The 15396-nt window shown below is 41.3% G+C and overlaps 1 protein-coding gene across 1 annotated transcript in view; it reads left to right on the top strand.

Moving 5' to 3' along the window:
* The window catches only part of ITGA8 (integrin subunit alpha 8), a 189263-nt gene that overhangs the window by 139257 nt on the left and 34610 nt on the right, over positions 1–15396 (top strand). The window contains exon 25 of the mRNA XM_002692081.7: positions 1260–1418. Within this exon, the coding sequence (XP_002692127.1) occupies positions 1260–1418 (159 nt within the window). The remainder of the gene's footprint in view (positions 1–1259; positions 1419–15396) is intronic.

Here is a 15396-nt window from a genome sequence, read left to right as displayed (position 1 = left end):
TAATAGTTAAAGCCAATTCAGAGCTGATGAGATGTTTACATATATGAGAAAGAAGCATCAACTCCTGTGTAGTGTCAACATGAAAGCCTCCCATCTGCCCAGCCTGTGGTCCAGAATCAGACACCCTGTCCAAAGCTGGATCAAGGCTTTTGGCTTAAGCTTTCTTGATAACAAAAGGATAAGGCAGTTCTAAGGCCATTCTGATCAAGAACCTCACTGGGAAAAAAATTCTGTCAAGTCATTTATTAAACCTTGTGTGCGCTAGTTTCTCCTTAGAATGGTGAAACTTTAAAGTTTGAAAATGTTCAAACTCAATCATTCTCAGGGCAACCCTGCTTCTAATCTGAGCAACAATGGATCACAAAATTTAAGGATAATACCCAGTAGTGCCAAAAGCAATCACTGAACATTGCTTACAGGCTAGTTTCATGTCTCAAAATATACTTTTATCAATGGATGGCATGTTGCTTTGATAATGTGAATGAAATGAGCCACCTAATAAGCAAAACCAATTATAAACTGTTTTATGGATCATTATAATTGTCAGAACTGTGAAAAAAGAAAAGGGCAAAAGGTCCCAGCTAACTTTGAAGTGAATTTTCAAAACCACAGTAAATTTAAATCCACTTAGTGGTGTTCCCAGGCTGTTTTGTATCCTGCAAGTACAGGATTCTTGTGTTCAAAGACTTCATCTCTCTATGCAACGTGGCCTTTCTTTCCTTGAGATTCACTGATTAAAACAGAAGGAGCTCAGCTTTGAAATGCACACTTGAAGTGAACTGTGGTGAGCCTGGGCCATCTCTGGTATTTGATGGATAGCCATTTTTCCAGGGGGTGAGGGAAAGTGCATCGCATATGGTTACAATCGACAAGTCAGTAGTCAGGAAAGAAGCCAATTTCAATGTAAAGAAAGAATAACCAAGTTTAGAAAGCAGATAATTAAAGTGAGGTTTCTCTCGCTGTGATTAGATTAACATAAATGTAAGGTAAACGGCACAGTTATCAGACACGGTGAAGGTGGCCTTTGCAAAGGAATTCTGCACTGAGAGCGTCACAGACTGAATTGTCTTCTCTAAGCATCAGCCCATCCTGCTTTCAGGATTCCTCTTGCTTAAGAGACTCTTCCTATTGTCACAGTCCTAGTGCAGATGACTTAAAACCAAATCCATGCTTTTTTAGAATGGGTTCTGAGTTTATGGAGTTTGATTTCAACTTGCTGCCTCGTGCTGACCATTCCATGACATGTTCCCTGCTTGTAGCTGCACAATATTGGACCAAGCACCATCAGCGACACCCTCCTGGAGGTGGGCTGGCCCTTCTCTGCCCGGGACGAATTTCTCCTCTACATTTTTCATATTCAAACTCTGGGACCTCTGCGATGTCAAACAAATCCTGATATCAACCCACAAGATATAAAGGTAAGGAATCTGCTCTAATCAGCAACTTGGTTTATTTTTCATAGTAAGGAGAAAATAACAGTGGCTAATTAAAAAAAAAAGTGAAATAATTATGTGACTTCAGTGAAAACCGATCAGATTTTGTTTTGAGTTTTATAGTTAAAATGCCAGACCTGGGACTTCCCTGGTGGTCCAGTGGTTAAGACTCCATGCTTCCAATACAGGGGATGTGGGTTCAATCGCTAGTTGGGGAACTAAGATCCCACAAGCTACGTGGCCAAGAAAATATTAAAAATAAAATAAGAAAAGCCAGACCTAACTTAAAATATCACTCCTAGAAAACACCAGTTTCTCCTGGTTTTATAGCTCACGGCAACCTGTCGTTCATTTAGCCTCTTTCAGTGCATTAACTTTTACATATGGTTGACTAGCAGTACAACCCAACCCAAATCCGAAATCGACTCCTTGTCATGAGAATGTGTCTAAAATGCTGTTTTAAAGTCTTTTTTGGTATATTGCCAAAAGGCATAAGGATCTTGGCCAAAACGGGGTTTTTCAGATGTTGCCAATAGCAAGTGGTAAAATGCGATTATTTGCCAAAGGCCATCTCAATGCCCTTGAGAACCCCCAGCCTGGAGTTTTCAGGACCCCAGCTTTCAGAGGTGCCTAGGACAGGGCTTCCCAAACTCCGAGTATGTTGGAATCACCTGGAGGTCTCTATAAATAAAACACGGGGTCTGCCTGGGGTGGGGTCTGAGATTCTGCCTCCCTGCAGACCCCCACTCAATCACCTTGTGAGTCACTCTTCAATCAGAAACTCAAGCTTCCACAGAGCTGATTCTGTACAGATTAAGACCCAAATCTGGCTTTGGGGTCCTTCTGCAAAGGAAAGAAATTAATGAGTGTAAGCCCTTGAAAATGTCACATTTGAATGAAAAAAAAAAGAATTCTTGTTAATGTGATGTTGTCCTCAAAAGAAGACTTCATTGAAGAGTGAACACTCTCCAGTACTGGCAGGGACAGAGTATCTCCGTAATCAAGCAGGGAAATACTAATTCAGCCATCCTGGGTGCCGGTCTGCCTCTATTCTCAGCCAGGGCACTGGGGCACTGACGTTATGAAAGGACTTTTTCTTCAACCCAACATGCCTTCTATTCAGACAGAGGAAGACTAAAAGGAGGTCCAGTATTGATGGATTTATGGGGCATCAAGACTTCTTCCTTCTTTTTGGGGAAATGATAAGGCCACTTGTCTTCCACAAAATGATTTAAAATACATCCTCCTTGGCATCCTTCACCCCTGCCCCATTTCCTCTCTCTTCACTCTTCACTGAGATAATTTTAACATCTTCAAGCACAGTAGCTTATTATAAAATAGTATCTTCAAATGTTAATGGATAACATCTAAGTAATTAAGATGCTCACATCTCCTGTTCTGGAGAAGGAAATGGCAACCCACTCCAGTGTTCTTCCCTGGAGAATCCCAGGGACGGGGGAGCCTGGTGGGAGGCCGTCTATGTGGACGCACAGAGTCGGACATGACTGAAGCGACTTAGCAGCAGCAGTAGCATTTCCTGTTCTCAGCATCTCCTGTTCTTAGACCCCATTTCAGTCCTTAGCTTCCTGGAGGAATTGGTTATGCAGATGGTTTCTAACTCTCTTTGAATGTCCTGCTTTGTTTGTGTCTGACACTATTTATATATGTTTGTATATATTATGTAACTTGTTTAATACCCCACAAGAAACTGACCCAGATGTGCCCCTGAGTATCCAGGAGTCTCTGGCAGAGGCGTGGGTCGGCAGTGGCCTGCTTCAGGGTCTGAGGCACTGACTGCAGCAGTACCTACATGGGACCTTTTGAAGGAGGTTGCCATTATCTTCATTATCTCCACCATGGTTTGGCCTCAGGTCAAGCAACAGGGAAGAAACAAAGCCCTGCTCATCAACAGAAAATTGGATTAAAGATTTACTGAACATGGCCCCGCCCATCAGAACAAGACCCAGTTTTCCCCTCAGTCAGTCTCTCCCATCAGGAAGCTTCCATAAGCCTCTGATCCTTATCCATCAGAGGGCAGACAGAATGAAAACCACAATCATGGAAAACTTACCAAACTGATCACATAGACCACAGCCTTGTCTAACTCAATGAAACTTTGAGCCATGCCGTGTAGAGCACCCAAGATGAATGGGTCATGGTGGAGAGTTCTGACAAAATGTGGTCCACTGGAGAAAGGAATGGCTAACTTCAGTATTCTTGTCTTGAGAACCCCATGAACAGTATGAAAAGACAAAAAGGTATGACATTGAAAGATGAACTCCCCAGGTTGGTAGGTGCCCAATAGGCTGCTGGAGATCAGTGGAGAAATAACTCCAGAAAGAATGAAGGGATGGAGCCAAAGCAAAAACAATACCCAGTTGTGGATGTGACGGGTGATGGAAGTAAAGTCTGATGCTGTAAGAGCAATATTGCATAGGAACCTGGAATGTTAGGTCCATGAATCAAGACAAATTGGAAGTGGTCAAACAGGAAATGGTAAGAGTGAACATTTTAGGAATCAGTGAACTAAGATGGACTGCAATGGGTGAATTTAACTCAGATGACCATTATATCTACTACTGTGGGCAGGAATCCCTCAGAAGAAATGGAGTAGCCATCATAGTCAACAACAGTCCAAAATGCAGTACTTGGATGCAGTCTCAAAAACGACAGAATGATCTCAGTTCATTTCCAAAAAAAACCATTCAAATTCAGAGTAATCCAAGTCTAAGCCCTGACCAGTAATGCTGAAGAAATTGAAGTTGAATGGTTCTATGAAGACCAACAAGACCTTCTAGAACTAACACCCAAAAAAGATGTCCTCTTCATTATAGGGGACTGGAATGCAAAAGTAGGAAGTCAAGAGCTACCTGGAATAACAGGCAAATTTGACTGGAGTACAAAACAAAGCAGGTAAAAGGCTAACAGAGTTTAGCACTGGTCAAGAGAACACACTGGTCATAGAAAACACCCTTTTCCAACAATACAAGAAAAGACTCTACACATGGACATCACCAGATGCTCAACACCGAAATCAGATTAATTATATTCTTTGCAGCCAAAGATGGAGAAGCTTTATGCAGTCAGCAAAAACAAGACTGGGAGCTGACTGTGGCTCAGATCATGAATTCCTTATTGCCAAATTCAGACTTAAATTGAAGAAAGTAGGGAAAACCACTAGACCATTCAGGTATGACCTAAATCAAATCCCTTATGATTATACAGTGGAAGTGACAAATAGATCCAAGGGATTAGATATGATAGATAGAGTGCCTGATGAACTATGGACGGAGGTTTGTGACACTATAGGAGGCAGTGGTCAAGACCATTCCCAAGGAGAAGAAATGCTAAAAGGCAAAATGGTTGTCTGAAGACGGGCAGGTCATGGTGGAGAGGTCTGACAGAATGTGGTCCACTGGAGACGGGAATGGCAAACCACTTCAGTATTCTTGCCTTGAGAACCCCATTAACAGTATGAAAAGGCAAAATGATAGGATACCGAAAGAGGAACTCCCCAGGTAGGTAGGTGCCCAATATGCTACTAGAGATCAGTGGAGAAATAACTGCAGAAAGAATGAAGGGATGGAGCCAAAGCAAAAACAACACCCAGCTGTGGATGTGACTGGTGATATAAGCAAGGTCCAATGTTGTAAAGAGCAATATTGCATAGGAACCTGGAATGTTAGGTCCATGAATCAAGGCAAATTGGAAGTGGTCAAACAGGAGATGGCAAGAGTGAACGGCAACATTCTAGGAATCAGTGAACTAAAGTGGACTGGAATGGGTGAAATTAACTCAGATGACCATTATATCTACTACTGCAGGCAGGAATCCCTCAGAAGAAATGGAGTAGCCATCATGGTCAACAAGAGAGTCCGAAATGCAGTACTTGGATGCAATCTTAAAAAACGACAAAATGATCTCTGTTCGTTTCCAAGGCAAACCATCCAATATCACAGTAATCCAAGTCTATGCCCCAACCAGCAACACTGAAGAAGCTGAAGTTGAACGATTCTATGAAGACCTACAAGACCTTTTAGAACTAACACCCCAAAAAGATGTCCTTTTCATTATAGGGGACTGGAATGCAAAAGTAGGAAGTCAAGAAACACCTGGAGTAACAGACAAATTTGGCCTTGGAATACGGAATGAGGCAGGGCAAAGACTAATAGAGTTTTGCCAAGAGAACACATTGGTCATAGCAAACACCCTTTTCCAACAACACAAGAAAAGATTCTACACATGGACCTCACCAGATGGTCAACACCGAAATCAGATTGATTATATTCTTTGCAGCCAAAGATGGAGAAGCTCTATACAGTCAACAAAAAAAAGACCAGGAGCTGACTGTGGCTCAGATCATGAACTCCTTATTGCCAAATTCAGACTTAAATTGAAGAAAGTAGGGAAAACCACTAGACCATTCAGGTATGACCTAAATCAAATCCCTTATGATTATACAGTGGAAGTGAGAAATAGATTTAAGGGACTAGATCTGATAGATAGAGTGCCTGATGAACTATGGACTGAGGTTCATGACATTGTACAGGAGACAGGGATCAAGACCATCCCCATTGAAAAGAAATGCAAAAAAGCAAAATGGCTGTCTGGGGAGGCCTTACAAATAGCTGTGAAAAGAAGAGAAGTGAAAAGCAAAGGAGAAAAGGAAAGATATAAGCATCTGAATGCAGAGTTCCAAAGAATAGCATGAAGAGATAAGAAAACTTTCCTCAGTGATCAATGCAAAGAAATAGAGGAAAACAACAGAATGGGAAAGACTAGAGATCTCTTCAAGAAAATTAGAGATACCTAGGGAACATTTCCGGAGAAGGCAATGGCAACCCACTCCAGTACTCTTGCCTGGAAAATCCCATGGACAGAGGAGCCTGGTAGGCTGCAGTCCATGGGGTTGAGAAGAGTCGGACATGAATGAGCGATTTCACTTTCACTTTTCATTTTCATGCATTGGAGAAGGAAATGGCAACCCACTCCAGTGTTCTTGCCTGGAGAATCCCAGGGACGGGGTAGCCTCGTGGGCTGCTGTTGATGGGGTCGCCCAGAGTCGGACATGACTGAAGCGACTTAGCAGCAGCAGGGAACATTTCATGCAAAGATGAGCACAATAAAGGACAGAAATGGTATGGACCTAACAAAAGCAGAAGATATTAAGAAGAGGTGGCAACAATACACAGAAGAACTATACAAAAAAATCTTCATGACCCAGATAACCACGATGGTGTGATCACTCACCTAGAGCCAGACATCCTGGTATGCAAAGTCAAGTGGGCCTTAGGAAGCATCACTACGAACAAAGTCAGTAGAGGTGATGAAATTCCCGTTGAGCTATCTCAAATCCTAAAAGATGATGCTGTGAAAGTGCTGCACTCAATATGCCAGCAAATTTGGAAAACTCAGCAGTGGCTACAGGACTGGAAAAGGTCAGTTTTCATTCCAATCCCAAAGAAACCAATGCCAAAGAATGTTAAAACTACCACACAATTGCACTCATCTCACACGCTAGCTAAGTAATGCTCAAAATTCTCCAAGCCAGGCTTCAACAGTGTAAACTATGAACTTCCAGATGTTCAAGCTGGATTTAGAAAAGGCAGAGGAACCAGAAATCAAATTGCCAACATCCGTTGGATCATTGAAAAAACAAGAGAGTTCCAGAAAAACATCTATTTCTGCTTTATTGACTATGCCAAAGCCTTTGACTGTGTGGATCACAAAAACTGTGGAAAATTCAGAAAGAGATGAGAATACCAGACCACCTGACCTGCCTCTTGAGAAACCTATATGCAGGTCAAGAAGCAACAGTTAGAACTGGACATGGAACAACAGACTGGTTCCAAATAGGAAAGGGAGTACGTCAAGGCTGTATATTGTCACCCTGCTTATTTAACTTATATGCAGATTACATTATGAGAAACGCTGGACTGGAAGAAGCACAAGCTGGAATCAAGATTGCCGGGAGAAATATCAATAACCCCAGATACGCAGATGATTCCAACCCTTATGGCAGAAAGCAAAGAAAACTGAAGAGCTGCTTGATGAAAGTGAAAGGGGAGAGAAAAGGTTGGCTTAAAACTCAACATTCAGAAAACTAAGATCATGGCATCTGGTCCCATCACTTCATGGGAAATAGATGGGGAAACAATGAAAATGGTGAGAGACTTTATTTTGGAGGGCTCCAAAATCACTGCAGATGGTGACCGCAGCCATGAAATTAAAAGATGCTTGCTCCTTGGAAGAAAAGCTATGATCAAATAGACAGCATATTAAAAAGCAGAGACATTGCTTTACCAAAAAAGGTCCATCTAATCAAAGCTATGGTTTTTCCAGTAGTCATGTATGGATGTGAGAGTTGGACTATAAAGAAAGCTGAGTGCCAAAGAACTGATACTTTTCAACTGTGGTGTTGGAGAAGACTCTTGAGAGTCCCTAGGACTGCAAGGACATCCAACCAGTCCATCCTAAAGGAAATCAGTCCTGAATATTCATTGGAAGGACTGATGCTGAAGCTGAAACTCCAATCCTTTAGCCACCTGATGTGAAGAGCTGACTCATTGGAAAAGACCCTATGCTGGGAAAGATTGAAGGTGGGAGGAGAAGGGGATGACAGAGGATGAGATGGTTGGATGGCATCACCGACACAATGGATGTGAGTTTGAGCAGTCTCCAGGAGTTGGTGATGGACAGGAAAGCCTGGAGTGCTGCAGTCCATGGGGTCGCAGAGTCGGACATGACTGAACAACTGAACTGAACTGAATTGTGTTGGTTGTGAGTTATTTTTTCTTTGTTGCAATTTAATGATCATTTATATGCGCTTGAACTGTACCAATAGTAACTAGCCTTAAATTTTGACAGGTTGGGGCAAGCTGGGTGGGAGTATATCCCCATTACCTACATTCCCTGCTACCCAGTTATTCCTTAAAGTGTAGATTTTTATTAAAATCTTTCCAAGGCTAGTGCAAAATGCAGCTTAGTTATGCTCATTTTATAAAACTTTTTCTATAGAAACATAATACAAGATTTGTTTACAGATACTTCTCTGGTGATCCAGTGGCTAAGACTCTGTCCTCCCAAAGCAGGGGGCCCAGGTTCAATCCCTGACCAAGGAACTAGATCCTGCATGTGCAACTAAAAATTCTAATGCCACAATTAAAGATCCCATTTGCAGTAACTAAGATCCCACTCAGCCAAATAAATAAATAAATATTTAAAAAACCATATCATTAAAAAATAAGATTTGATTACAGTATAAAGTAAGACCATGATAAAATATCTAATTATAACAAGTCATGAGTTCCTGAAATTCCGAATTCATGGAAAACTTGAAATATTATTACTTTCAGGTTCTCAAAGTACTTTTACCTATATTTTACAAGTATGACCCAGAGTCTAAATGACCTTTTATCAATACATAGATTTTAAAACTTGATAGTCAGCATATTTTTTATATGAATAGCTATAAACAATTGAGAGTATTTGAAAATTACTTTCCTTTTAAGATAGTAAATAATTTCTTGGTGAAGTTTCTATTAATTTACTTGGCAATTTCTTTCTGGGTAATGCAAAGCTAAACAGTCTACTTACTGACTTAAATGTAAATTGGAAATTAGCAAATTATTTATTATATTTGTTATCATCAAAAGAATAGGCTGGGTAAATTTTTAAGTCTAATATCAATTTCAGATTCTTGCAACAAAGCTAATTTGAAGGGTATTTTTAATTGGAGTACTGATAGTTTTATGTTAAACTACCTAATTTTTTGACTTAGTTCTTTAAGAAGCAGAGAGATGGTAGATCTGTAATAATGAAAAGGGAGGCAGAAATATATTTGTATAGGCAAAATTAAATCACAGTATATCTTGTGGCTTCCCAGATGGCTCAGTGGTAAAGCATCTGTCTGCAATACAGGAGATGCAGGTTCAATCCCTGGGTCTGGAAGATCCCCTGGAGGAGGAAATGGCAATGCAGCCCAGTATTCTTGCCTGGGAAATCCACGGACAGAGGAGCCCGATGGGCTATAGTCCATAGGGTTGAAAAGAGTAGGATATAACTGAGCAACTGAGCACGCACATACACATTAAATCTTCCCTACTGAGTGGACTAACGTAAATTTCCTTACTATTTGGTTCTACGATTCCTTTATAAGTAGAGCCATAGGAAGTGAGTGCCTCTTGAAACCTCTGCATCTGCAAGTCTTTTCTGAGAATGCTCCAGTCTCCATTGGATGAGCCACCAAAATGTCCCAACCATGGACCTGTTAGAAGAAGAACTGTCTACTTTTTGAAGTTTCCTCCAGAGGATTTCCAAAGTTCCCCATCATTTTCCTCTCCAGTCAGTCAGTTGATTTCCCTTCAGAAAAATCTTTCTCTTGTGTTCACATACAATTTTTTAGTTGGCTTCTCCTCCTGTATAATATATAAATATCTCATTTTTATTCATTTCCCTCCTTCACTGACTCCAACTCTCACATGTTCTAAGGAAATTGGCTTATGAATTAGAAACCATCAGATTTCCTTTGAAACATTTTCTAGGCCACTCACTTTAAGGGATCAGTGCCACCAACTCTGAAACTTTTGAAATTCCCCAGATGTCCTCTGCAGAATCTCCATAAGGCTTACTCTCATTAAATCTATCAGTATTTAATATAAGGTACTTAACACAATCATTTATTTTTTCTATTTTTAAAACTTACTCCTGGAGTAACCTCCCCAGCTTTATTTTTTATTGCAAATACTTAGTTGTATGCGTCAGAGCCATATTGTGGATGAAGTAGGTTTTCCTGTGGGCTGGCCCGATTTCCAAAGAGAAAGGTATCTGGAGCGCCAAACTTCTAGCCGAAAATCTTCTGAAATACAACCTGTCTATAAATTGAATATGCATTCCAAATGCCACTGTGCTCACATAAGCCTCTACCTCTGAATAGGCCTGACGGGATTCAGTTCTAACAGGAGGTTTTACTGTCTGGTTATCCCATCAGTGACCTGAATGTCCACAAGGTTTGATGAACAGACACTGACCATGTTGAAAAGCCACCACCCTAATCATGTTCTCCTAAGACCTGTGACTGTCTCAGGAGACACTGGGCATAAGACCTCACCCACATACACCTCATTTACAGACCATCAACAACTAAGTTAGGGTTGGGGGAGATGGAGGATGCAAGCAGAAGTCAGTGAAGTTTTTATTTTTAAGTACTTGCTTTATATTAGGCTTCGTGGGGATTCACTCAGTCTTCTCTGTGACCCTGTTCAAACATCTGAGTACAGGGGTGGATGGATGCCCCAGGGAGATGATGGAGTTCAGGAAAAGCTTGAGTGAAGTGCACAACTCCTTGTGGTGCACAGCTCAAGCAAGCGTGAGGTGTGGCCCTTGGGGGTGTCACTGCCACCCCTGCTTTTACTCCTGCTTCCCAATGAAAAGGTTGCCGTCTTTGGTTTTCTGTTCCTCCTATGATGGCTCCACTTTATTTATCGGTCTTCTATAAACCCAGGGGCAGAAGCAGGTTCTGCCTGCTTCGGGCAGAAGCAACCATAAGGGTTCTGCCTCCAGGCTTCACAGTCCAGGGCAGGGACACAGGATTTGAATGTGGTGATTTCCCCATATTCTACCATTTAAAGCATTTTGAAACAAACTGTCTGCAACACTCAGACCAATCCATTAAATCTAATTTGTTCCAGATCCTTCTTGGAATAGAATTTTGGAGTTGGATAAAGTATTTTTAAAATATTCTAAAGGCAGTAAAATAATGATTTCAAACTACCAAATTTCTTATTTTGGTGGACTGTCTCCTGGGGTCAGTAAGGTCCTTCAGATAGGCTACGATCTCTCGATACGATGAAGCTAAGTAAGCAAACATGATTCAGGAACCAAAGTTGCACAAAGAGACAAGGCCTATTTTTTCTTTTTTTAATTGGCAAGATTTCATCAGTAACAGCCAAGTGTGAGATGCTGGGAGACAGGGCTACAGATTGTAAGAGTGTAGCCCGAGGAGGGAGACAGACAAGGTGGTCAGATCCAACCTGTGTTAAGATCATGATTGAATCTTCTGGGGCTAAGTTCAAGAGAGGGAAATCCTGAGGTGAAAGTAATCTGACAGGGACTAGACTAGGATGACCGATAGCAAGAGAAAAAGCCAAGGTGTAAAGAACTGTCCTCGGAGCCGTGGAAAGCAGAAAGTTACAACTGAGAACTGATCTCTTGAACAAGACTGTTCCCGCAGGAAGTCCAAATTACAACCAGATAGCGCAGACATGGAAAGCAGAAACACAGAAACTGTTCATCAGGGATTATAGCCCGGCAAATTGTTTTTTTTTTTTTAAATCAGCAGGCCGCAGACAGTGGCTTGGCAAACTTGCATAGTTTTGTCTTATCCTTAAGAGAATTTTCTTCCTTCATCCCTGCCTCCATTTATAGTACTTACTGCTGCTTGCTGATTCAGAATGCAGGATACTTGTTACTTCCTAGGTCAGCAGCTCTCAGACCAAACTCTCTCTCCCTTTCTCCTTCCTCCTCCTTTTTTTCTTTCTTTCCTCCTCCCTCCCTCCTTTCTTTTTTTCTCTGTGTTTCTCTCACTCTCCTGTTCCCTCTGATACAGGAATTTCATCCACCTCTTTGTAGTAGTCTTACTTACAACATTACTATTTTTCAGCCACCAAAGACAATATACTTTCTGGGGTCTGTTTCTCTTTGCCTTATCTTCTCTTTAAGATGGTTTCCAAATTCTCATCTATATTTCAAAATTTTAAAAATACATGTGCAGCAGCTAAGCTTCAAAATCACCAAGAGAGTGAATTGCTTCTTTCAGTTCTGCTTTGCCGCTCTGTTCAGGAGGTTAAAAGACAACTGTGGCTTTTATTCTCTCCCAGCAAATCCTGAACGTTTACGTCTTAAAGAAAATGACATGGTGGACCAACCCCCTGGACTCATCTCTGTTTCAATTTAATTACAGACACAGAGTCACGTGAGAAAAAGGCAACTGCCTTTTATGGATGAGAAATACCTGAAATCCAAAGACAAATAGGCTGAAAAAATACTATGTGCTGCGTTTATTTGGATTCACAGAGCTTTTATCTAATGTCACCCAACTCTTTTCTTCCAGAGCTGCATTTCCAACTATATTGAATGTTCCAGCCACACAGTATCCCTTTAATCCATCAATTTAAACCTATGCCACAGTGAAGAGTTTGTGAAGATTTATGAAAATAGAAAACCCCTGTTGGGGTCAGAATCTGACTAACAGATGGGGAGAGAACCCTATTTACTAACAATTGTTTCCTTATTGCAGAAAGAAGCGATTTTCATGTTTGTTCGAAAGAAATATGTTAGTGTTTGCCACTAGCTTCCCATAGCACATAGCAAACATTACCCTGAACTTGAAAGTCTGCCTAACCTGGGTGCTAAGAGGCCAGCCTCCCTCGGCCCAAAGGGTTTCAGCTTAAGGAAAAACTTGACCTGTGGGTTTGTGATCCATGGTGAAACAGGCTAAAAAGGTTCATCTGGAAAATAGCCTGTAACTGGTGTTTACATTTCTTGGATAACTTCTACCTTGTTTGGGGGGTTGTATTTTTGTTTTGCTTTGTCTTTTGAAATAATTTCTGGAATGCTATTTGAGAAAACTGGGTTGCGAGCCATTGGACTTTGATGATGGTACTTGAGAGCAGTGTTCCTCTATTTGTAAAACACTGCCACTAAAAGGAAGAAATACATTTTATCAGCCTCTGTGGTGTGATACATTCATTCATTCTGTATCTCAGAGCAAGTCCTGGGTTTTATGGAGAAACCACTTAGAAATATTTGTGAGTAATGGTACACCAGGGAGCACCACAATAGGACGCGTCCTGACTTCTTCTGTACACAAGCTGCATCCAGTATAAACACATAGGAAGTTGAAGGGCTTTCTTCTCTTTGGGCTGTTGTTTGACTACAGCTGTTATACTACAACTACTGCCGCTGCTGCTACTACTAACAATAATAGTAGACTGAAAGTGTCGGTTGCTCAGTTGTGCCCAACTCTGCGACCCCATGGACTGTAGCCCATCAGGCTCCACTAGTCCATGGAATTCTCCAGGCAAGGAGAATTCCCACTAAAGTGGGTTGCCATTCCCTTCTCAAGGATATCTTTCCCAACCCAGGGATCAAACCCAGGTCTCCTGCATTGCAGACAGATTCTTTATTGTCTGAGCCACCAGGGAAGCTCAAAAGTAGGCTATACTTTGAGAATAAAAAAAAAAAAATTTCACTAGTTCTTCCCAGCACCTCTGCTCTATAGTTTGGTTACCTACAGGGTTAACATACCTTCCAGTGACCTATAAAAAGAAGAAATTGCACATGCTCAATCTCAAAAACTACACACGTAGCACACACCACACACACACACACACACAAACACCTGAGCATATGATGGAAAACACATAAGGGAACCTTAAAGATTTCCACAATTCTGAATTTTCTGTCTAAGCTCAAGTTTTAATCTTACACTATAAAGCAGCGGTCCCCAACCTTTTTGGCAACAGGGTCCGGTTTAGTAGAAGATAATTTTTCCACAGACTAGGGTATGGGCTGATGATTTGGGGATAATTCAAACATATTACATTTATTGTGGACTTTATTTCTATTATTATTACATCAGTTCCACCTCAGACCTTCAGGCATTAGAGCCCAGAAACTGGAAAGCCCTGCAAAGACTTCTCTACCAGATTCTCCATTACTGAGTCTCCCTGAGCTCTACTGAGCTCCCTGCATCACCCACCTGCCATTGTCCTGAAATACTGCAAAGTCCACATGGCTGACCCTCACGCTCACTCCCATGCATCCCATTAGCCCAGTGCTTTGAACATCCCCTCTAAGTTCTTACCTCTGAAATATTCAGTTCAGCATCCAAGACTCTAATAAATCAGTCTTCTATTTCTCTATTTTTCTCACTTCCTTCCTCCACTAGCCCTTTTCTTCCTTGATACAAAAACTTTCTCTGAGTCAGTTAACTCACCCCACTCTCAAGACTGCCTTTGGCTATACTTTCCTGCCAAGCCTGGAATCTATGATGAGTTGGTTACAACATCCTTTTACGAGCTCCTTTACGCCACCTCCCTTGTCCTCTGTGCTTTCTGAGTTCCTGGCCTGACCATCTCCCTCATGCTGGATCCCAGATTCTGGCTTCTCGACCACTTGGCCTGTGGACATGTTACAGACGAATGGTGCCTGATGCTCACTGGGCAACGGCATCTGCAGAGCCTGCTCGGCCAGCTGATGGCCACTCCCTCTCATTCTCCTCATCGGCTTCTCCAAACCTTCACGACATTCTCTGTACCTCCTATCCCATCTCTCAAGCATCACCACCATTAGCCAGTGACTTAAAGCAAGACAGTCTTCAAATGACCCATTTCCCATCCCCGCCAACTTCTAATCATCTCTCCCTCATCCTTAGCTCCTCTCCAGCACTTCCAGAGGAGAGTCCTTCTCCCAATTCTGAGTTTAACTTTGCTGTCTCAAGTATTCCCTGTTTCCAATATCTGCAACCTCTTCCTCTCTACTCATTCCTTCCTCAGAGCAAATTAAAGTTATTTAAATTTCCTCTGTCTTCAAAACAAACTAAAAGCAAATAACTTGCCTCTGTATCCTCTTCCAAGAATGGATTGTTTTTCCCTCCATTTGTTAGCCAAATTGTATTGCTATCCCTACTTCCTTATTTCTCTTTTACTCTTATTATAATCTTCTTGGTTTTCATATTGAGAGATACTAAATGCCCATCAAAGCAATGTATCAGGCAAGATGCAAAAACATAGAGAAGAAAATATTTGATTTCTAGTAATGTTGTTGCCCATTTTCTGTTCTATATTCTATTTATCTGTTAGTTTATGTTTTTGTTTCACCCATAAACATTTTGTTGTATGTTGCCAATAATTAAGGACACTCTTTAGAAATCCATAATACCATTGTCATACCTAAAAAGTAA

This window comes from Bos taurus, chromosome 13 (genome assembly GCF_002263795.3).
Source record: "Bos taurus isolate L1 Dominette 01449 registration number 42190680 breed Hereford chromosome 13, ARS-UCD2.0, whole genome shotgun sequence".
Lineage (NCBI taxonomy): Eukaryota > Metazoa > Chordata > Mammalia > Artiodactyla > Bovidae > Bos > Bos taurus.
The sequence above is the reverse complement of the archived record's forward strand: the minus strand, read 5'-3'. Positions and strand labels throughout refer to the sequence as shown.